General features: G+C 43.8%; 1 protein-coding gene across 1 annotated transcript in view; it reads left to right on the top strand.

Annotated features, from left to right (window-relative positions):
• Positions 1–22,788, top strand: part of LOC117523216 (heterogeneous nuclear ribonucleoprotein L-like) — a 203,418-nt gene that overhangs the window by 77,532 nt on the left and 103,098 nt on the right. The window contains exon 2 of the mRNA XM_034184670.1: positions 4,324–4,442. Coding sequence (XP_034040561.1) covers positions 4,324–4,442 — 119 coding nt within the window. The remainder of the gene's footprint in view (positions 1–4,323; positions 4,443–22,788) is intronic.

Genomic DNA, 22,788 nt, shown 5'->3' with positions numbered 1-22,788 from the left:
GGCAACACCCATGACAGTCGGTACAAAGGCTCACCGAGGCTGGAGTGGAACTGGGCCCTAACCAAACTAAAAAGAACGCCTCTAACACCCCCCCCCCTAGGTGCAGAGGTCTTCTGAGAATGCTCAGCGTGACCAACCTGCACCACCCCACAACCCACAAGACAAGCGGTCTAAGGGCAAGTGAGGTTGGGGTTAGGAATGTAGAGAAATAAAAACAACAAAATAAAACGACCCAACAACCCAAACAGAAAATACCTAAAACACATACAAAATTGACAAGTAAGTGAGCCCAGGCGGGCTTCTAACCGCCTATCACTCCACCAGATACGCCCATACCTCTCCAAACATGTATAACCCCTGATTAAAGAAAACAAAACATTTACTTGTGCTAGAATTTTTTTTTTTATATTTTTTTTTTTATGTGGGTTCTTTTGCCTGTCCCAGAACACTTGGAGTTACGTCACCGTTATTTCTCTTGACGCTTACGTGTCGGGGCAATACAGGAATCTCGACTCGTCCGAGCTGCATGGGCTCGTCAGTAGGAGGAGCCGGAGGTCCCGTCGGAGGAGCCTCAGTGGGGCGAAGAAGAGGCGGCCCAGCTTTGTGTCGGGGACAGCCCCGAGACAAAAAAAACCCGCTCTGATGGGCGTCCTCTCTCGCGTCCACGCTCCTTCATCCGATCATCTAGACGAATCACCAACGATATTAGCTCATCTAAATCGTTTGGCTCGTCACGGACCGCCAGCTCGTCTTTTAATGACTCATTTAACCTGTCTACAAACACGCCCCGTAATGCTGCGGCATTCCAACCTGATTGAGCAGAAAAAATCCGGAAGTCCACGGAATACTCCGCCGCACTCCGCCTCCCCTGCCTGAGATTCAGCAACCGTTGAGCAACGGTATTCGTTTTCACCGGATGGTCAAAAACCAGTCGGAACTCCCGGGAGAAATCCTTAAAGGATCCTAACAATGGCGAGTTGTTACTCCACAACGCTGTGACCCAAGCTAAGGCGTCACCTTGGAGCAAATTTGTCACATACGAAACACGGCTTCCATCAGAAGAGAAGGAAGCCGGTCGCTGAGCAAAAACCAGAGAACATTGCATCAGAAACGAAGCACAAGCTTCGACGTCTCCCGCATAAGGCTCTGGATGACAAATGATCGGTTCAAACACCGAATCTCTGGGTGACGGAGTTATCTGCCCTGGTATCGATGATGCCGCAGCTGGCGCTGCAGGAAGCGGAACGGCTTGAGCTGCAAGCTCCGTAACACGGGCGTCTGTTTAATTTGATTTGCGAGATGCTGTAATTGCTCCCATATTTTCTCCAAGTGTTCTTGAATCTTTTCGGCAAAAGGAACCGCCTCTGCCGCTGGGTCCATTATGGAATGGCCGGGAACTACTGTTATGTGTCGACGCGGGTTGAGGAGCGGACCTGCGTCAGACAGGACCCAGCGCTAAAAATAACCAGAAAGCGGTTCCAAACAGAAACTATTTATTATTCACCTGTGCTTAAAAGTGTAAAAAACATAAAAACAACGTCCCTCTGGTGGAGTGATTCGTGGCTCGCTCTCCAGCGCCCGCAAGGATTAAAGCCGGCGCTCCTGGACTTCCTACCACCGCCAAACACCCCCCAGGTGGACACGACAAACTGATTCTCTGTGAAGCAAAGAGAAGGTGAGGTAAGTCAACAGATACAACTATATCTTCCAATAAACACACGCTATCAGCAACACACTCAGGTCAGTGTCCTTTTTTTACTTTATGCAAATGAGCAGCTTCTCACAACAAGTGGAGGATCACTTATCCTTCACGCCACAGCAGTGAGAAGCAAACTGCACAATTCTCTTCACAATTCCAGTATACTGTGTAATAAAACACCAAGTTACTATCAACAATTACTGAAACACTTAATTACCTTTAGTGTGTGCTGACAGCATGTGTCCTCACCCCTCCCTGCTTCACGGGCTCGATGTGTCAAAACCCAGGCGCGGTCCTCAGCGTCTCACAAACGAACGTCACAAGGTCGAGTTCCCGGCAGTTCTGCTCAAATCACACATGACTTAAATGCAGAACGCCATCCAATTATCTGCTTCAGCTGCAAGTCGTCCAGGTTGCACGTGAGCACCAATCACAGGTGCTTTCCATGATGTTGATGAGGGTGAAGACTCTTCAGCCAGCACCTTCTTCACAGACAAATCAGCCCTCATGCCACCTGGAGAGCAAAGAAAAGAAAAGAACACCAAAACATCCAGCCACGCCCCCCCAACACACAACAGTTCCTAGGGTTTGTAAGAGTAGAATGGGAGGCAGAGCCTTCAGCTTTCAGGCTCCTCTCCTGTGGAACCAGCTCCCAATTCAGATCAGGGAGACAGACCCTCTCTCTACTTTTAAGATTAGGCTTAAAACTTTTCTTTTTGCTAAAGCTTATAGTTAGGGCTGGATCAGGTGACCCTGAACCATCCCTTAGTTATGCTGCTATAGACTTAGACTGCTGGGAGGTTCCCATGATGCACTGAGTGTTTCTTTCTCTTTTTGCTCTGTATGCACCACTCTGCATTTAATCATTAGTGAGTGATTTCTGCTCCCCTCCACAGCATGTCTTTTTCCTGGTTCTCTCCCTCAGCCCCAACCAGTCCCAGCAGAAGACTGCTCCTCCCTGAGCCTGGTTCTGCTGGAGGTTTCTTCCTGTTAAAAGGGAGTTTTTCCTTCCCACTGTTGCCAAGTGCTTGCTCACAGGGGGTCGTTTTGACCGTTGGGGTTTTTCTGTAATTGTTGTATGGCCTTGCCTTACAATATAAGGCGCCTTGGGGCAATTGTTTGTTGTGATTTGGCGCTATATAAATAAAATTGATTTGATTTGATTTAAATGGTTTTGTTTTTGGTGAGTTTTGGTCGTCTGGTTGAGTATGTATGTTAACTGGTCTGAACTGATCAGAAACAAGGAATTAAGTTTCACCATGTATCAAGTAACTTGGATTAAGACAAGGGATGGAGCTTCCCCTCAGTCTGTAGGGAACCAGTAAGTTTATAACTGTGAGACTAAACCACACCCACTGTCACACCCACATTGTATAAAAGTGTTGTGAAAGCCATGTTCGTGGTCCCTTCACAAGATAGAGTCTGTCTGTAGGACCCGGGCCTGGTTTCAATGTGACCTTCAATAAATTCAAAATGAGGAATATATTGATTTGGTTCTTTGTAAGGGGCAGTAAATTACACAAAGAACTGGGAGAAATTACACACCTGATGGAGTTAATTGCCTGGGAGTAGAACAAGGAGAGTTAGAAAGCCTACAGGGCAGGGGCCCTCCAGGAACAAGGTGGGGCAGCTGATATACACATTATTATTATTATTATTACTTCTATTTTGTCATTTGATTTTTAAATGTAGCAAGATGGAAATAAGTGTTTTCACTTTCTTGTGTCATCCATGTATATTTAACATATTTACAATTACATTATGAACTTACATTGAACTTACTAAATAAAATCACTCACCACACTCATGCTTTTAATATGAAGATGACTTACTGTCCATTGATGGGATGGTGTGTGAGTCCAAAATGTAGTTAGCTATAACCACTGTTCTAATATATATGAACACACTGAACAACAATATAAACACTTCTCTTTTGTTTTTGCTCCCATTTTTCATGAGCTGAACTCAAAAGATCTAAAACATTTTCTACACAAAAGGCCCATTTCTCTCAAATATTGTTCACAAGTCTGTCTAGATCTGTGCTAGTGAACACGTCTCCTTTGCCCAGATAATCCATCCCACCTCACAGGTGTGGCATGGGAGCAAAAACAAAACTGTTGCATTTATTTTTTTCTGTGTCTGTCTGTCTGTCTGTCTGTCTATAATATATCTAGTTTGCACTGAGATACCAATTAAACAACTGCAAAATATAAAGAAGACAATACTCGTATGGCTGAGGGTATTTTAGCTTTGCACCACTGGGAGGTCCTTTGACTTCTACTCACTTTGGTGCAACTCACAAACTGAAAAAAAAAATCACACTTTCATTATGAATAATAATAAGTTATTATTATGACCGTGTATAGGGGACTTAACTCAAAGCAAAATCTAAGCAAAAGCAATAATCAAAGTACTAAACAAATTAAACTTTAATAATAAAAGAATAAATAACAATAATAAAAATAACTTAACAATAATGCACTCCCCCATGCCCCCTCCCCCCCCCGTCCCAAAATAATGCTGACCCTGCAGTGATTGTGAGGCAGATGGATGGAACGTGACCAGTTTAGTCGTGTTTCTGGTTCCGGTGGTGACTGGTGACAAATGGTGCTTGTGTGTTGTAGGACAATGGAGCGGATTCCCATCGGATCTCCCCCAGTCCTGTGGTCCATGTCAGAGGTCTGTGTGAAGCTGTGGTGGAAGCAGACCTGATCGATGCCCTGGAGAAGTTTGGAGCCATTTGGTGAGTCAGGACACACAAGCAGAACCCAGGCTTTGGATCTGTTTGTTCAGGGTCAGTGGGCACTGGACGCTGACACAATGTGCCAGAGACCACAGTCACAAAAAATACTACCACTCATTTCTTTAACATCAGGGCATCAGCTCAGTCAGATTCACAACATCAGTATTTGTAATAATGTGGACAATTAATGTAAAGCGTAGACTCTGGAACAAAAACAGCGAGTCCAACTACCAGGAGGACTTTGAATTTTAAAATCCTTCACTGTGATTGTAGTTTGTCAGAGGAATTGGATTCTGGATTAAGTCTAAGATCCAGGACCCTTATTTGTCAAAACAACAACACTTGTTTGTGGTCAGAATGGTGTAGATTTAAACCCAGCCATTCACTCATGGTGTCACTTTTTTATGTTGACATCACAGTCACTTATGGATGTAATTTTAAGAAACCATAAAATCCTTTAACAAGCTCACCACAAGAACCAGCACAAAACTTTCCAATTAACAGTATAAGTAGACAATTATTTAATGTTATAGTTATCCCAGAATCCTTTGCACTCCTGTGATGTCACCACGCTGCTGTCTTTAAATCAAATCAAATCAATTTTATTTATATAGCACCAAATCACAACAAACAGTTGCCCCAAGGCGCTTCATATTGCAAGGCAAAGCCATACAATAATTACAGAAAAACCCCAACTGTCAAAACGACCCCCTGTGAGCAAGCACTTGGCGACAGTGGGAAGGAAAAACTCCCTTTTAACAGGAAGAAACCTCCAGCAGAACCAGGCTCAGGGAGGGGCAGTCTTCTGCTGGGACTGGTTGGGGCTGAGGGAGAGAACCAGGAAAAAGACATGCTGTGGAGGGGAGCAGAGATCAATCACTAATGATTAAATGCAGAGTGGTGCATACAGAGTAAAAAGATAAAGAAACAGTCAGTGCATCATGGGAACCCCCCAGCAGTCTAAGTCTATAGCAGCATAACTAAGGGATGGTTCAGGGTCACCTGATCCAGCCCTAACTATAAGCTTTAGCAAAAAGGAAAGTTTTAAGCCTAATCTTAAAAGTAGAGAGGGTGTCTGTCTCCCTGATCTGAATTGGGAGCTGGTTCCACAGGAGAGGAGCCTGAAAGCTGAAGGCTCTGCCTCCCATTCTACTCTTACAAACCCTAGGAACTACAAGTAAGCCTGCAGTCTGAGAGCGAAGCGCTCTATTGGGGTGATATGGTACTATGAGGTCCTTAAGATAAGATGGGACCTGATTATTCAAAACCTTATAAGTAAGAAGAAGAATTTTAAATTCTATTCTAGAATTAACAGGAAGCCAATGAAGAGAGGCCAATATGGGTGAGATATGCTCTCTCCTTCTAGTCCCCGTCAGTACTATAGCTGCAGCATTTTGAATTAACTGAAGGCTTTTCAGGGAACTTTTAGGACAACCTGATAATAATGAATTACAATAGTCCAGCCTAGAGGAAATAAATGCATGAATTAGTTATTAACTTTATTAACCCAGATCTGTGCAATTTTGTTGCCTTAATCGTATAGTTTGGGAGTAACTGTAATCACTAAATGTGTCAGGTTCCTGGTTGTGTGGGTTGTGTTTGGGTTCTGTCTCTTGTTCTGTCTCTGTTCTGTCTTTCTGCTTGGGTTTTCTCTGGCCTGTTGTTTCTTGCCTTCCTCTCTGGGCCCTTGGTGGTGGGTGTTTCTCTCTGTCTGGCCACACCCCGGCTCTGGGAGCATCTCCACACACCTGTTCTTGATTTGCAGTTAATCACCTGTGCTTTATAAGTCTCACAGTTTACCTTTGTCCTTCGCCAGATCGATGTGCCTAGTGCCTCTTTCCAGCCTTGTTTGTATATTTTTGCCTTGCTCTGATTGCCTCTTTGTGTTTTTTGGCTACCTGCTGATGTACCTCGACCACGCCTTTAGCCTGATGCTCTTGATCCTGTTGCTCTGTGTGGACTGCTTTTCCATGTACCGACCTCTGCCTGAATATCCAGTAAACAACTTTACGCCACAAGGCTGTGTTTCTGCATCTTGCATTTGCGTCCAGCCTATCCTGTCAACGAATCCTGATTAAAATTACTTGTTTTGGGGAGACTAGAGGTTCTCTCTCTGTACCCCACTCAGCGTCTCATCACAGAAAACCAGCCTTGTGATTTTAGTGACGCCAACCTGCTGTTCTTTGAACGAGAGTCTCAGTTCTTGCAAGAACCTCAAATTGTTTGACGGCACTCCAGCACTACATACCCCCCCCCCCCCCCCCGTCCCTGATCTCACAGGGACAGGAAGCCAGTGAAGAGACGCAAAATGGGTGTAATGTGATCAAACTTTTTGCTTCCTGTCAAAAGTCTGGCAGCAGCATTTTGAACCAATTGGAGACCCCTAATGCTGGACTGTGGTAAACCAGAAAATAGAACATTGCAGTAGTCCAATCTAGAAGAGACAAACGCATGAATCAGGGTCTCAGCATCAGTCATAGACAGGATGGGATGAATCTTCGCTATATTTCGCAGGTGGAAGAAAGCAGTCCTCATAATATCTCTAATGTGGAGGTCAAAGGACAACATAGGATCAAAAATTACCCCAAGGTTCCTCACTTTGTCAGTCTGATGTATGACACACGAGCCTAGGCTAAGGGTTAGCTGGTCAAGTTGATACCAATGTCTCACTGGACCAAGAACCATCATTTCAGTCTTATCAGAGTTTAAAAGTAGGACGTTGCTGGAAATCCAGCTTTTCACTGATGCAAAGCAATCTTCTAAGGATTTTATGTGGATGAGATTACCAGCAGTTATTGGCATGTATAACTGAGTATCATCTGCATAGCAGTGAAAGGTAATCCCAAAATGCTGTAAAATGTGCCCAAGGGGTGCTATATAAAGGGAAAAAAGCCTAAGACGGACCCCTGTGGAACCCCACATTTTATGTCACTAAGGTTAGAGGTAGTGTTATTGTACAAAACCGTGAAAACAACTGGTCCGGTATGACGTCAACCACGCAAGGGCACTCCCAGTAATCCCAAAATGATTTTCCAGCCTATTGAGTAGAATATGATGATCCATGGTATTAAATGCAGCACTGAGATCTAACAACACCAGAACTGTAGTGGTGTCCGAATCCATTGCAGGCAGATCATTCACCACTTTAGTGAGAACCGTCTGTGTGGAATGATATTTTCTAAAAGCAGACTAAAGTGGCTCAAAGAGATTATTCTCAGTAAGATAGTCCACGAGCTGCCGTGAAACCACTTTTTCCAGAATTTTAGAGCAAAATGATAGATTTGATATCGGCCTATAGTTTTTCAATACACACGGGTCAAGATTAGGTTTCTTAAGTAATGGTTTAATCACTGCAGATTTGAAACATTTAGAAACAGATCCAGAAGTTGAGACATTAATAATTTCCAGCACAGTCGGCCCAAAAGTGGGCCACATGTCCTTAAACAGTTTTGTTTTGTTGGTATAGGCTCAGTTAAGCAGGTTGTGCTTTTTGTAGATATTACGAGTTTCGCCAGCATGCCTAGTGAGATACTATCAAATTCTGTAAATCTAGGTAATACTTTAGTGATGGCACTCACCTTAGGGCCCCTTCACACATAACACGATTGAAGCCGACTAGCGCACGAAGGAGGAATTGCATGCCAGTCGTGAAAAATTGGAGCTACCTCAAAACGCTTCGTACACCTGTCGCTACAACTATTCACACACACCAGCAGCTGAAAGACAGAGTGTGCCCTGTGAGACCCCATTCAATGCCTCTCGCAGCAGGTATCTGCAAATTCCAGGTGACACACACGAGCATCCAACACCGCTCGCTGGACACTTTGAAAATGTGGGGCCATTTGTGCTGTCAGCATGAAAATACTGAGCATCAAACCATTTTCGAGCTGGCTGTGTAATTTGTCTATGTGCCCCCACGACTGTGGAGTTGCCAATCAAAACACATGTGGCATGCCAGAGTGTCGGCTCCCCCCTCAACACGTGCCTTGCGCATGTATCGCGTGTGTTGCACTCCCCCCGGCCCCCACAACATGTGGGTGCGTGTGTTTCGCACCCCGCCCCTGGCGTGCGGGGGGGAGAGACATACTTACATGACATGCTGATATGTACAGTTGAGGAGTGGCCATCCAGAGCGCACACAACACAGTGAGCTGCCTTTCAGCTGATCAGCTGAGCCAGAGACTCACTGACAGCTGCAAATCACGACGGCTCAGTGCACACGACATGTCACATTAAAAACACAGAGACCACAGCCAGCCACAGGACTACAAGCCAACAGTTCACCCAGTATGCCACTTTCAGTCATGTATCATCAAAAATATACCGTAACAAACGACATTTTGTCAGTTATTACAGCAAAAATTAAAGACTTTCTCTGCGCCTACATCGTCATTACATTTATCTCCTTGTTGATTTTAGGCGTTTTAAGCTCCTGTTATAGGACAGTGATGGTTGTGCAGTGGTAAAGTTTCCGTCAGTTAATCAGAGCTTTTGTAAATTGCCAGTCTGAATCCCACGGGTGGCATGTATTTTTTATTTTTTGTTTCTTCACAGCAGTGTGCGATGTGGTTCCACAGGTTCCAACTGGTTTTTACTTTTTTCTTTTTCTCCACATCAGCGACGCGATGTGTTGCAACACATTCCGGCAGTTTTTTTCCCACAATAACGGCGCAACAGGCTCCAGCTGCACGCACTGTGTGTGCACGAAATGGTCGCATGTGTGTCGTGCACACCTCTGCAACCGTGCGTCCCTCACGACAGCAGGTGGAATGTTTTGTGGTTCCCCATTTCATGTTTGGTTTGTCTTTCTTGTTATGTGTGAAGGGGCCCCTGGGCATGCAGGGATATGTTTAACCTAATGTCTTCTGTTTTCTTCTTGAAATAATCCAAGAAATCTTGTGTTGTAAAATGAGGCCGAACTACAGGTGGTTGTCCATGAATAAGTGTTGCCACCGTGTCAAACAAAAACTTTGAGTTATGCTTGTTTTTTTTATCAAATCAGAGTAATAGGTCCGCTTTGTAGCCAGTAGTGCATGCTTTTAGTCTAAGATAGCATCACGCCATGCAAGGTGGAATACTTCTAATTTTGAACTAAGCCATTTCCGTTTTAGACCTCTGGCTTTATGCTTGAGGTCACGCAAGTAATCATTGAACCAAGGTGACTGTGTTTTGGGGTGTGTGGTTTTAATAAAGGTGGCGTAATCATGTCGAGTGTAGTTTTGAGCACTGAGTTTAAACTATCCACAAGACTCTCTAATGATTAGGCATTTTCCATTTGTGAAGACACAGTCCGTTTGGAAACAAGTTGCCAGATCTGTGAGCCAGCATCATTTGTCTCATCTAATTTGCTGAGAAGTGCAAATTTTCCTCCAGTATTTTCTGATAAAATGCTGCATTCATCCTGCCATCATTTTTTACCACGTTTCCTGTGCCTCTGTAGCTCACACATCCCCAATAGGAAGGGTGTACCTTTCATTATAGGCTTTGTTTACTCCTCTTCAAATGTAGCTTTATGGTTTTGGCCAAAAAAGTTCAGTTTTGGTCTCATCACTGCAAACAACTTTGTTCTCTGTGCTGTTTGGCATGTTGTAAGTCAGATACTTTGTGACATTTGCGTAGTAATGGTTTTCTTATGGCAACTCGACCATGCATCCCATTTTTCTTAAAGTGCCTCCTTATTGTGCATCTTGAAAAAGCCACACCACTTTTTTTTTAAAAAGTCCTGTATTTCAGCTGAAGTTATTTGTGTTTTTTCTTTGCACCCCAAACGATTTTGCTGGCAGTTGTTGCTGAAATTTTTGTTGGTCTAAGTGACTATGGTTTGGTTCCAACAGAATCACTCATTTTCCACTTCTTGATTAGAGTTTGAACACTGCAGATTGGCATTTTCAGTCACCTGGATATCTTTTTAAATCACTTTCCTGTTTTATACAGTTCAGTTACCTTTTCTTTGATCATTCTTTTGCTTTCCTTATGACTCAGATGCAAAGAGTCTGTCAGGAGCCTGGAAACTCACTGACTTTTTGTACACACACACTGATTACAAGCAAACAGGTCACAGGTGAGGATGGTGACCTTTTGTTGCTATTCAGACCCATTTGTGTGTCTGTTATCAGGCCAAAATCACCAGGGAACGTCAACTTTTGTTCAGGGTCATTTGGTTCGTTTCTGTTGTCATTATGATTTAAAAAGAGCAAACAGTTGTTTGACAATAAATGGCTTCACACAACCACTAACCATGAGTGGAAAAAAGGTTTTGTGTTATTCAATCAACCTTTATTTCAGACACCAAGGGGTCCATATAAAAATACATAAAAAATACATAAAATACAAAAAAATAAATAAAAAAATTAAAAAAATACATACAACACACAGACAATACAAACAACACAATGATATGAGTCTATAGTCCATACAAGCAGTTCCTCCAGTGCCTCCAGAGGTTAGAGGTAAACCGGACACTGCTATATCCAGGCATTGTCAAAACCTTTATAATTTCATTCTTTGAGACCTCAAGGCGCTTCATGAATGAATATGCAAAATTTCTTATTGCAGCATTCAGGGTAACAACATTATTTTGCACAAATAACAAGCTGGCACTTGTCCATCGAGGCTCCTTCAGTAGGATGCGAAGAGCATCATTATAAGCAACCTGCAGTCTTTTAAATTTACTCTTACTATACCTGCACCACAAGTGGGCAGTGTAGAGCGGTGTGCAGTATGCCTTAAAGAGGGCAATCTTAACAATGTTCGTGCACCGATGTCATTTTCGTGCTAAAGTGTTAGCCTGTGCGTACAGTTTGCAATACTGCCTTTGTATGTCATCATCATCTCTGAGGTCACTCCTGAAGATGTGACCGAGGTATTTGACCCTCTCAACAACCTCAAGCTCCCCTTCTGCAAGATGAAACGCAGGGAACATAGTCTTCACGTGCTCTTTGGCCTTTATCACCATCACCAGACTCTTTTTGGAGTTAAACTTGATGTAATATTGCGCTCCATAAACAGAGCAGACCCCTAATAACTGCTGCAGACCTGCAGAGTAAGGTGACATAATTACCAGGTCATCTGCATAGAGTAGGTGGTTCAGAAGCCTCTCGCCCACCATGCAGCCTGTCTTAGATTGGCTTAGTCTTTCAGAAAGATTGTCCATATACAAATTAAAGAGAATTGGGGACAGAATCCCACCTTGTCTCACTCCATTTGACACAGGAAAAGGATCTGAAATCCCAGTTCCCCATCTGACTCTCATAGTCTGATGCCTATACCAGAAATGCAAAGCCCTGATTAAATAGAGAGGAACCCCCTTTTGTTTTAGTTTTTCATACAGTTTGCCATGGTTGACAAGATCAAAAGCTTTAGAGGCATCTAGAAAGCACAGAAACATGGTGGAGCTCTGCCTCCTGTACTTACTTACAGCCTCTTTTAAAGAAAAAATACACAGATCAGTCCCATGATTATTTTTAAATCCAAACTGCTCATCAGTGCTGCCAATATATTTCTGGAAACGCTCAAAAAGTACTATTTCAAGGACCATTGAGAGCACACTGGCTAATGCTATTGGCCTATAATTGTCAGTGCTGGAAATGTTGCCTGTTTTATCTTTAATTACAGGCACAAGGAGGACAGACAACATAGAACAGGGCAATGTACCATGCATTAGCATTGTGATAAAACATAGTGAGAGCAAAATTTGAAGTCTGTGGCTTGCATATTTCAGATGTTCTGCAGTGATCTTATCAAGTCTACATGATTTACTCAAAGTAAGTTTCTTAATTGCAACAGCATCCTGTTCAACAGTGACAGACACATTTTCACAAGGTACAAAATCAATATCAAAATCTGTACTCTTAACACAATTGAATAATTCACTATAATATCCTTTCCAGAGTTCAACAATATTATCCAGACCAGCAACCCCTTCAGTTGTCGAGGGCAGAGGGATTTTACACACATTCATGTTGTGCACTTCCTTCCAAAACTCTCTCACATCATTATGCATTAGCTTTTGGGCTAGAGAACTAGCACTAAGGGTTTCCTCATTCCTTTTTATGAATCGCACAGCATATTTAAATTTTCTACCAGCTTGCTTCTTCATTTCACATAAAGGGCCCCTCCTTGGCCTACCAGCAGAGACCCACAGACGAAAGCCCTCTCTGGCTTCCTGATGGGCCTTCCTCACATGCTCGTTCCATCCAGATCTACCAAACTGATGCTTGGCCCTTCTGTTACAATATGGTTTACTTGCATTATGTAGCTCACATAAAATTTCATCATACATGCAACAAAGAGCTTCTTTATGATTCAGGTCTGCACAATTAATATTATCACAATTTAAAATGTCAATTGGAATTTTAACTTTTTGAAGGTTACTCTCTGTAGAATGATAATAGTTCTGTAGATCATACTCTGTGAGTTTTGCCCACTCAATTTTCCCACTGAGGGTATGGTCCTCTTTAATACTGAGCTCAGGCAGACTCTGTACATTTAATGTGAAGGACATGGGTATGTGGTCTGCAGTTGCCATCCCATACCAGATCTCGGCCTTCACTATACTTCCATGAGCATCTGAAGTGCATATGCAGTGATCCAGCCAGGATGTAGTGTTCCAGGCCTCACTCACATATGTGTAGCTGTCATCTGGTAAAAAAGCCTTACTTGACAAGCTCAGTTTATTACTCTGACAAAACTGGAGTAAATGCTGACCAAACGGGAACTTTACATCGGATATATCTGCATTGTAATACCCCAAAATATAAATGCAAGTACATTCACTTTCCTCAATAAAAGAATTTATGTATGAGGTCTGTTAGAAAAGTATCGGACCTTTTTATTTTTTTCAAAAACCATATGGATTTGAATCACGTGTGATTGCATCAGACAAGCTTGAACCTTCGTGCGCATGCGTGAGTTTTTTCACGCCTGTCGGTTGCGTCATTCGCCTGTGAGCAGGCTTTGTGTGAGCAGTGGTCCACCCTCTCGTCGTTTTTTTATTGCGAATAAATGTCTGAACGATTTGGAGCTTTGCTGCATCAATTTTTTTCCAGAAACTGTGAGAGACCTCCAGGTGGACACCGTTTGGAAAATTAATATGGCTTTCAGGGACGATTTTATGGGGATTATACAGATTAAGGCGTGTTATTGCCGCTTTAAGGACGGCCCACAACTGCTGAGAGAGCGGCGCGCTCCCAGCACCGGTCGACATGCTCAGACCCCGCTGAAACAACCAGATCATTTCCAACGTGAAGGCTTTGTTGATCCGGGACCTCGTCTGACTTTCACAGAAAGGCAGGAGACGTGGACATCAGCACTTTTTCGGCACATTCCACTGTTACAGGAGTTTTTTTCATGGAAAGAAAAGCGGAGGGACGCGCCACGGAGCCGTTCATTACGCGGCACAAAACCACCTCCGTGTTGGTCTCACAGGACGGCTTTCAGGTGGATTTCAGACGGCTGTCGGTGGCTTTTCAGTCGTGTGAGTATCCGATTGTGATTGTGCATGAGCTGGACATGCCCCAACATGTCCTGGAAGGCTTCATCACGGTGTTGCTTTGCGCCATGCGGCTCCTGTAACAGTGGAATGTGCCGTTCATTTCTAAACTGGACGCTGTCTTGATCCGGTATGTCATCTGACTAGCACAGGAATTATGAAAAGACGTGGACATCAGCACTTTTTCGGCACATTAAGACAGATGTGCGGAGGAGTTCCGCGCGTCGCGGTGGAGCCGCATGGTGCAAAGCAACGCTGTGATGAAGCCTTCCAGGACATGTTTTGGCATGTCCAGCTCATGCACAATCACAATCGGATAATCACACGACTGAAAAGCCACCGACATCCGTCTGAAATCCACCTGAAAGCTGTCCTGTGAGACCAACACGGAGGTGGTTTTGTACCGCATAATGAACGGCTCCGTGGCGCATCCCTCCGCTTTTCTTTCCATGAAAAAAACTCCTGTAACGGTGGAATGTGCCGAAAAAGTGCTGATGTCCACGTCTTTTTGTGAAAGTCAGACGAGGTCCCGGATCAACAAAGCCTTCATGTTGGAAATGATCTGGTTGTTTCAGCGGGGTCTGAGCATGTCGATCGGCGCTGGGAGCGCACCGCGCTCTCAGCAGTTGTGGGCCGTCCTTAAAGCGGCAGTAACACTCCTTAATCTGTATAATCCCCATAAAATCGTCCCTGAAAGCCATATTAATTTTCCGAACGGTGTCCACCTGGAGGTCTCTCACAGTTTCTGGAAAAAAATTGATGCAGCAAAGCTCCAAATCATTCAGACATTTATTCGCAATAAAAATCCGATGAGAGAGGTGGACCAGTGCTCACACAAAGCCTGCTCAAAGGTGAATGACGCAACCAACAGGCGTGAAAAAACTCACGCGTGCGCACGAAGGTTCAAGCTTGTCTGATGCAATCACACGTGATTCAAATCCATATGGTTTTTGAAAAAAATAAAAAGGTCCGATACTTTTCTAACAGACCTCGTAAGCCAGCTTTTGGAAATATTCTGCTTCATTCTTATAACATTCATATGGCAGGTAAACATTTAGGACTATGAACACACTATTATTAATGGCAACTTTGATTTCAATACACCAATCAACACCCAGCCTAATCACTGTGGTAACAGGGTCATATTTCTTACGCCACAGTATAGCCACACCACCAGGTATGCTGCCGTGCACAATTCCCTGGCTCAAGTCTGTCGTGGACTCTCCTGCCCCATGAAAGTCCACATGTACAGAGTTAAGTCTGTTTAGCTCCTGTGTGGGCAAAAAAGTCTCTTGTATACACAAAATATCCATGATCTCAAACAGTTGGTCAACAACGAGATGTCGCGCTTTATCCGCTGCAGTTTGTCCTAGATGCAGTCCTCGAGTGTTAAATGACACGACCCTCATCATAAACAGCATATCTAATGTGTGACAGCCACACCGTGCGTAACAGCGACTCCTGGACCAGCACTAGCCTTAGTTGTACGCATTTCGTAAAAGCGCCGCACAAATGCCCCTTCTGGCCAACAAAGCAGGGTCATACATTTCATTAACTTCATTGCACTCTGCAGTCACTTTAAATGAACTATATCGACTTTGCACAGAGTCAATCTTTACGCAAGTAGCTTTTCGGCCAAGTTTCTCCTCCAAGTATCGAGCCAGAGTGTCAGCATCTAGGTCAGGTGTAAACTTTGTGGCAAACACACTCACCGATTTAGTCTGTACAGTCTGGATGCTATTATCCGAGCACGTCCCAACAACACCGCTTCTTTTATCCCGCTGGTTTGGTTGATTGACCCAGGTCTTGGATCTCTCAGACTCCATAGCAGCTAGTAGCGGCGGCCCTCCACGCTTATCCACTGTGCTCCAAGCTGTTGTTGTAAAAGCCGGCACAGTGTTAGCGCTCTCCTCCTCGGCTGCACTTTCCACCAGGAGCTGACAACTTTCCACACTGACCCCATCGGCCTGCGATGCCGGTAGAGCATGTCCCCAGCCCGCAGAATCATCCTTTTCAGTAGCGTTTAGAGCATGCAACGAATGCACTCTGCCAGGTCCATGCTGCTCCACCGCGCACAGCCACCGGTATTGCGCCTGTGACACAGCATGTAGCTCCACAGAAACTTTGACTTGCGCTTCCATCCCCTGCTTCAAGACCGAAATGTCCATACTTGAGTCGCTCAATTTTAGCGAGCAGACACAAGACATCAATACTGTTAAAGGACACAGGCGGCAACTCATCCAGATGATGCGAAACAAAGCGAGGCGCTTTATCTCCAATCTCATTCAATAGCAAAATGCAGCTTTTAACATTATTCATGTCCTTCTGCTCCCCTCGGTGCTGAATATAGCGCTGAGTTTGGCTCAGACAGAGTTCAAACAGCACTTTTCTTGAGCTCGCTATCCACTCGGAGGAGAAGTGGCACGTAGCCAACAACACTAGCTCATCCTGAGCCATTGTTTTCATTTTCACAACCAAAAAGTTCAGAAACTCATCCTCCACAATTATTTTACCATCAGAGGTGGTATAAATCTCTAAGTGTCTAATCAGAGACACTGCAGACCTGCCACCTGTCTGCCTCTCGCGATCAGCCGGGATTATTCAGATTCAGATTCAATTTATTTTATACCCTTGGGTAAAATTGGTTTACAGTTAGTGAGTCATCTCGTTTGGTAAACACACAGCAAAACACAGAACAAGACAAAGCAACAACAGTGCTAAAAAAGCTAAAAGAACCACAAGGATGGCCCCAAAGTAGAATAAAAGCAAGATGAGTTAAAACATCAGTAGATAAAAAGTCTAAAAACATATACCGAGCCAAAAGGATAAAAAACTAAATAAATAAATAAAAATAAAAATGTGCTGTTCATAAAAACAAGGTAAAAGAAACTGTACAAAAAATAAATACATAAGTTATATTTAAGTTCCTGTTACTTGTTTACAGCACTGATGGCTGCTGGTACAAAACTGTTTTTGTAGCGTTTAGTTTTACAAGCTGGTCCCCTGAACCTCCGACCTGAAGGAAGCAGCTGAAACTCACCATGAAGAGGGTGTGAGGCGTCTCTGGGAATCGAACCAGCGATCCTCTGCACCTGTTTGATATACAGGGATTCTGGCTGAATCTGAGACTCTCCAATCAGCTTACCTGACCATTTCACAATTTGGTTTAAACAGTTTTTGTTTTTGAGGGACACGCTTCCAAACCATGAAACAAGACAGAAGGATAAAACTGATTCTATAAAAGCACGATAAAACACGGTCATCACGGTTCTGTCAGTGTTAAAAGTGGACAGTTTCCTCAGACAATAGAGGCGCCGGCTTGCCTTTTTGTACACAGCGTCACAGTTTGCCTCAAAGTTCAGTTTGTCATCAATGACAGTTCCAAGATATTTCTATGTGCTGACACACTCCACTGTCTGACCTTTTAACTCTCTGCTCTTGACTGGGAGAACTGTTTTTCTGAAAGTCAATAATCATGTCTTTTGTTTTAGAAATGTTCATCTCAAGAAAAGACTTCCTGCACCAGTCAAGAAAATCAGTACCAACTGGGCCGTGACTCCTGTCATTTTGTCTTTCAGCAGGCTGACAATAACTGTGTCGTCTGCATACTTTAAAATCGTTCTATCCTCTCTGCTGCTACGGCACATGTTTGTATAGAGGATGAACAAAAGTGGAGCGAGCACACATCCCTGTGGAGCACCAGTGGAGGATATAACCTGATCTGAAACAGTTCCGTTCACTCTCACTCTCTGTGTCCTGACAGTTAAAAAATTCAAAATCCAGCCCACAAGATTGTTACTTACTTTAAAATGTTCTAAAAGCATCAAGGTGAACACGTGGGGCTGGATTGTGTTAAAAGCAGATGAAAAGTAAATAAACAAAAGTCTGCATGTGTTCCTTTCCCCTCCAGATGTTTAAAAAGCAAATTTAATAAAGTGACTGTAGCATCTTCTACTCCTCTGTTGGGCCTATAAGCGAATTGCATGGGATCAAGGTCATGTTCCGTTGTCTTCAAGATTTCAGATCTTACAAGTTTCTCAAAACATTTCATGACAGTCGATGTTAGTGCGACTGGTCTGAAATCATTGAGGGTCTTGGGAGAACTGATTTTTGGCACAGGGATAATTACAGCATCCTTCCAGACTCTCGGTCCGTGCTGCATCTTTAAAGACTGATTAAAAATAGAGCTCAGCTCTTTCCCACATGATTTCAGCAAACGGCCACCAATATTATCAGAACCACAGCTTTTGCTTGGTTTGAGGGAACAGAAGGATTTTTCAACATCCTTCTGAGAAATAAAAAAGTGCTGATTGTCACACACTTTGACTAACTTCCTGTATTTCCTGACTAAAATCAAAAGCATCAAAACGTGTATAAAAACAGTTAAGAGCATTTGCAAATTCACAATTAGAGTGGAAGCCATCAAAATAGATGGTCCTTCTGGTTTTAGAGTGTTGGAGGCCTGCAATGGCTTTCATGCTTGACCAAGCAGATCCAAGATTATTCTTCGCCATATTATTCTCCAGCTTCATTTTATAGTCCTGTTTTTCTTTTAAAATCCCAATTTTCACCTCCTTAGTGGCTGTGTGCCGCTCAGAGGCTGATCCTGTTTAAAAACAAGTCTCTTGGCCTGTATACAAGCCTTAATGACCTCGTGACCCACGGCTTATTATTGAGAAACATTTTTACACACCTACAGGAAATGATCATATCCCTGCAAAAAGTGGCAAACGAAGAAACTACATCAGCAAGTTCATCAAGATTGTCACTGCAAGCTTCTTTGAACACGTCCCAATCAGTGCAGTCGTAGCAGTCCTGCAGGCAAAGCACATCCTCCTCTGTCCCGTCCTTAATGTCTCCCATATGGACCTTTTCCCTTTGTACCACAGTTCTATATGTACACTCAACAAAAATATAAATGCAACACTTTTGGTTTTGCTCCCATTTTGTATGAGATGAACTCAAAGATCTAAAACTTTTTCCACATACACAATATCACCATTTCCCTCAAATATTGGCAGTCTAAGGCACACCTGTGCACTAATCATGGTGTCTAATCAGCATCTTGATATGGCACACCTGTGAGGTGGGATGGATTATCTCAGCAAAGGAGAAGTGCTCACTATCACAGATTTAGACTGGTTTGTGTTGTATGGCTGGGGGGCCTGGCTGCCTTTTTGTTTCTGTCTTTTGGTTTTCCTTCCAGGTGGCTTGCATTTGGGACTGAGTGGCTGTGTTGTTGAGGTTATCAGGACCTCACCCTGATCACCTGCGGCTCGTCAGGACTCACAGCTGTGGTGCATCTATATGGATTGGAACATGGTGGCATTTAAGACTGGAGTATACAGTGTGGATTTGCCAGAGACTCGACCTTGTGACCAGACGGGTGAGATCGTCGTCTCGGGAGCCATCTCATCATCAGTGGATGCAGAGAACGTCCAGGGTTTGATGCACGGTCTGTGAAAGAGGAGGGGGTGAGGTCTCACGCTCGTCAGCACACTTCCTGAGGTACGTTAGATTTTGTGACTAACGTTTATACAGTCAGTAAATGTGGTGTCCGTCACACCTTATTATATTGAGCTGTACGTTAGTCATGTATCGGCTTCCACTGCAGTGGAGTTTTGTGAACTGGATGTTCCATGCCTGCAGGTTGGGAAGCTGATTAGTAATTAAGCCAGGAAGTGTTTGCTGTTTATGTACACCTTTGAGTGGTCTCTCTGTGTGTAGAGTGTGGACTCACATAATGGTTCCTTCTTTCACAGACTCGGTTTGTTGCGGCCACCTGGGGGGTGTCGGCGGGGTCCTTGGGTCCGAACGGCTTCTGGCTCCGGACCGTTAGCGCTGCTGGGAGCGCACCGTATCACCACCACGCCAGACCGCACACTCTTTTGTTGTTTTTGTATCACATCACTGTTATGTATTAAATTCAGTTAGCCTTTGTACCGTGCTCTGCTTATTTCATACTGGGTCCTTCAAACGCTGGTCGGTTCTCCGAGCTGCGTCCGACACATAACAGGTTTGTGAACAATATTTGAGGGAAATGGTGATATTGTGTTTGTGGAAAAAGTTTTAGATCTTTGAGTTCATCTCATACAAAATGGGAGCAAAACCAAAAGTGTTGCATTTATATTTTTGTTGAGTGTAGGAAGGAGATGGACACAGTTGTGATCCCCCGAACCCAGGGGGGGACATTGGGAGAGATTTATATGCCTCCTTGATAGATCCATAACAAAGATCAATAATTCTATCCCGTCTGGTTGGACAAGTTACATATCGATAAAAGTCAGGTAGTGTCTTTTTAAGGGAGACATGGTTGAAATCACCCAGTAAAAAGATTGGTGCATCAGGTGAGACAGACTGCAGTTTCTGCACCATGTCATGGAGACACTGCAGGCTGAAGAGGCGTTTGCTTTCGGATGTAAGTTAACTGTTGTAATAAACAGTTGCGGGAACTCGCGGGGCAGGTAGAAAGGACACAATGATACACATAAAAGCTCAACATCTGGGGTACAAATGCGCTCTCTTACAGTCACAGATTTAGGATGACAGTACCGTTGATTTACATAGAGCCAGACTCCGCCTCCCTGTGATTTACCTGTCACCTCTGCGTCTACCCAAACGGAATGGCGCACCGAAGCCGTCAATAAGCAGGTCTGCGACCCGATCACGTTCAGTGAGCCATGATTCTGTAAACGTCAGAATACCACAATCTTTAAAATCCTTCAGAAAACGGACGTTTCCATAAAGTTCATCCATTTTATGGCATTCCCCAGGATCATCGAAGGCAGAGGGACCCGGTTGAGTCTCAACTTCCTCATGCGTAACCGCACACCTCCTCTCTTTCCCTGCTTCCTTCGGCTTCTCTCCCGCTGTTTTTCGCCACCAATTCTTGAGGCAATTTAAATATGTGATCAGGAATCTGTGCCGTAATATCTGACACGCCAGCCGGCATCATATATTATCATTCATATTCTCTGAAAAATGGCCAAAAAACCGCCCAAAATTTTGCCAGGGTATGTAAACTTGTGAGGACAACTGTAAATGAGACCCATCGTTTTTAATGAGTTCCTGGACTCAACCATCAGAAAGGTGCCTGTCTGTGGTAAAAGTGTTGACATTCATTGGTCTCAGCAGTGACATTGTGAGACATTCATTGGTCTCAGCAGTGACGTTCATGTCTCTGGGTCCTCAATCTTTGAGATCGAGAGATGCCTGTGTGAAGATCTTACAGATTCATAAAGTCAAAGGTCTAAGGTGTTTGGTGATGCTGATATCTTTGCAGGAAAAAGAGTGTCCAAGTCTTTAGGGTCCTGGTGCTTCTTGTCTTACAGTCTAGTTGTGAAATTTGGACACTAACCAGTGACCTAAGGTGATGACTGGAGGTCTTTGGTACCAGGGCCCATATCCACGACGTAGTAGTAGTGGACAGAAACTCCTGTCTTTGTGACGAGTCGGGGTTCCCCCCGTTGCTAGGTATCACACGGCCATCTAAGGGCCCGGTCACACGGCACACGGCGATCGCTGAACGAAGGAAAAAAGTCACAAAGTCACAAATCTTCAAGGAAAAGTGGAGGAATGAGCCGGCACTTCTCCCATCACCGAAAAGCCTGCGAGTCCAGAGCACATAAAAGAACAAAACAAAACTGAAACTAACAAAAGAAAACGGCAACCTTGACGCTTTAAACAAAATGAAACAAAACATTCATGATGACGTGACTGACAGCGGGTATCGAGCAGACCGAGCACCTGCCTGTGTTCATTTCTGCAGCCAGCGTGCACTCTCCACAGCACCTGCAGCTGCGAGATCTGGTTGTCTTGACAACAGGTATGTCTTTACTATAACATCATGTGTGCACACGCACGTTCCAGCAGGCACGTGAACGTGCACACAGCCTTTTGTGTGTGCGTGCACAGCCTCTCCAACCACACGGCTGAAACGTGCGTGAATAGTTAAAGTAGTTGATCAAATGTTCTTGCTGCTATTCTTTCTGTATGACAACGTTGCTTTTCATCCCACACATGGACGAGTCACGTTCAGCTCGTCTGAGCTTTAGTTATTGATCCGTTCAGATATCATCAGTGTTCGTGGAAGACGTCAGAATTTTAGGTTGGACGAAGTTGGATGACAATCAAATGGAATGCTGACGGTGCGGTAACTACGCAAACGATGAGGAACCATCAAGACAGAAAGCAAAACGGATTACGGACAAATTGAAGTTGTTGTTGGGATTCGTTCACATTTTTCAACAGTTTGAAAATTCTGACAAAGCGTCAGCTACAGGAACGAAGCTGGACGACGGTTAAATGATGTCTCTGAAAGTCAACGCACGTCCAGATTTCTTGTTTCATTTTGGCTTCGGTGTCCTTTGTTAGTGCCGTGTGACCGGGGCCTAAGAGCTGTGATTGGTTGTCACAAAAAGGGAAAGAGAAAAAAACAAAACAAATGCTCTCGATGCTCCTAGTTATGAATGGACAGTGAAATCAACTGATCATATAACCTGAACTGTTTTAAGACATGTAATCGTGAAAATAATTTAATGTCATGATGATGAAACTCAGTAACACTAAATGATTTATTACACAGCTTGAAAGTGTTTGAACGTACCTCAGTCACATGCTGATTATTATATTTATTAGCTTACTGCCCATGCTGCTAATTTTACTGCATTCTGTATTTGATATTAATGGTGGACGCAGACTCAGCTGGTGTCCTCATCAAAAGAGGTTTTGATTTGGCATAATGACCAAAAAATGAATGAAATTTAAAAAAAAAAAAAAAGAACTGGAAAGCCCAACTGGACAGAAGAGCAGTGCCTGCTGTTGGCACAACTCATGGAGGAGAATAAAAGTTTTAAG

This window comes from Thalassophryne amazonica, chromosome 13, assembly GCF_902500255.1.
Source record: "Thalassophryne amazonica chromosome 13, fThaAma1.1, whole genome shotgun sequence".
Lineage (NCBI taxonomy): Eukaryota > Metazoa > Chordata > Actinopteri > Batrachoidiformes > Batrachoididae > Thalassophryne > Thalassophryne amazonica.
The sequence above is the reverse complement of the archived record's forward strand: the minus strand, read 5'-3'. Positions and strand labels throughout refer to the sequence as shown.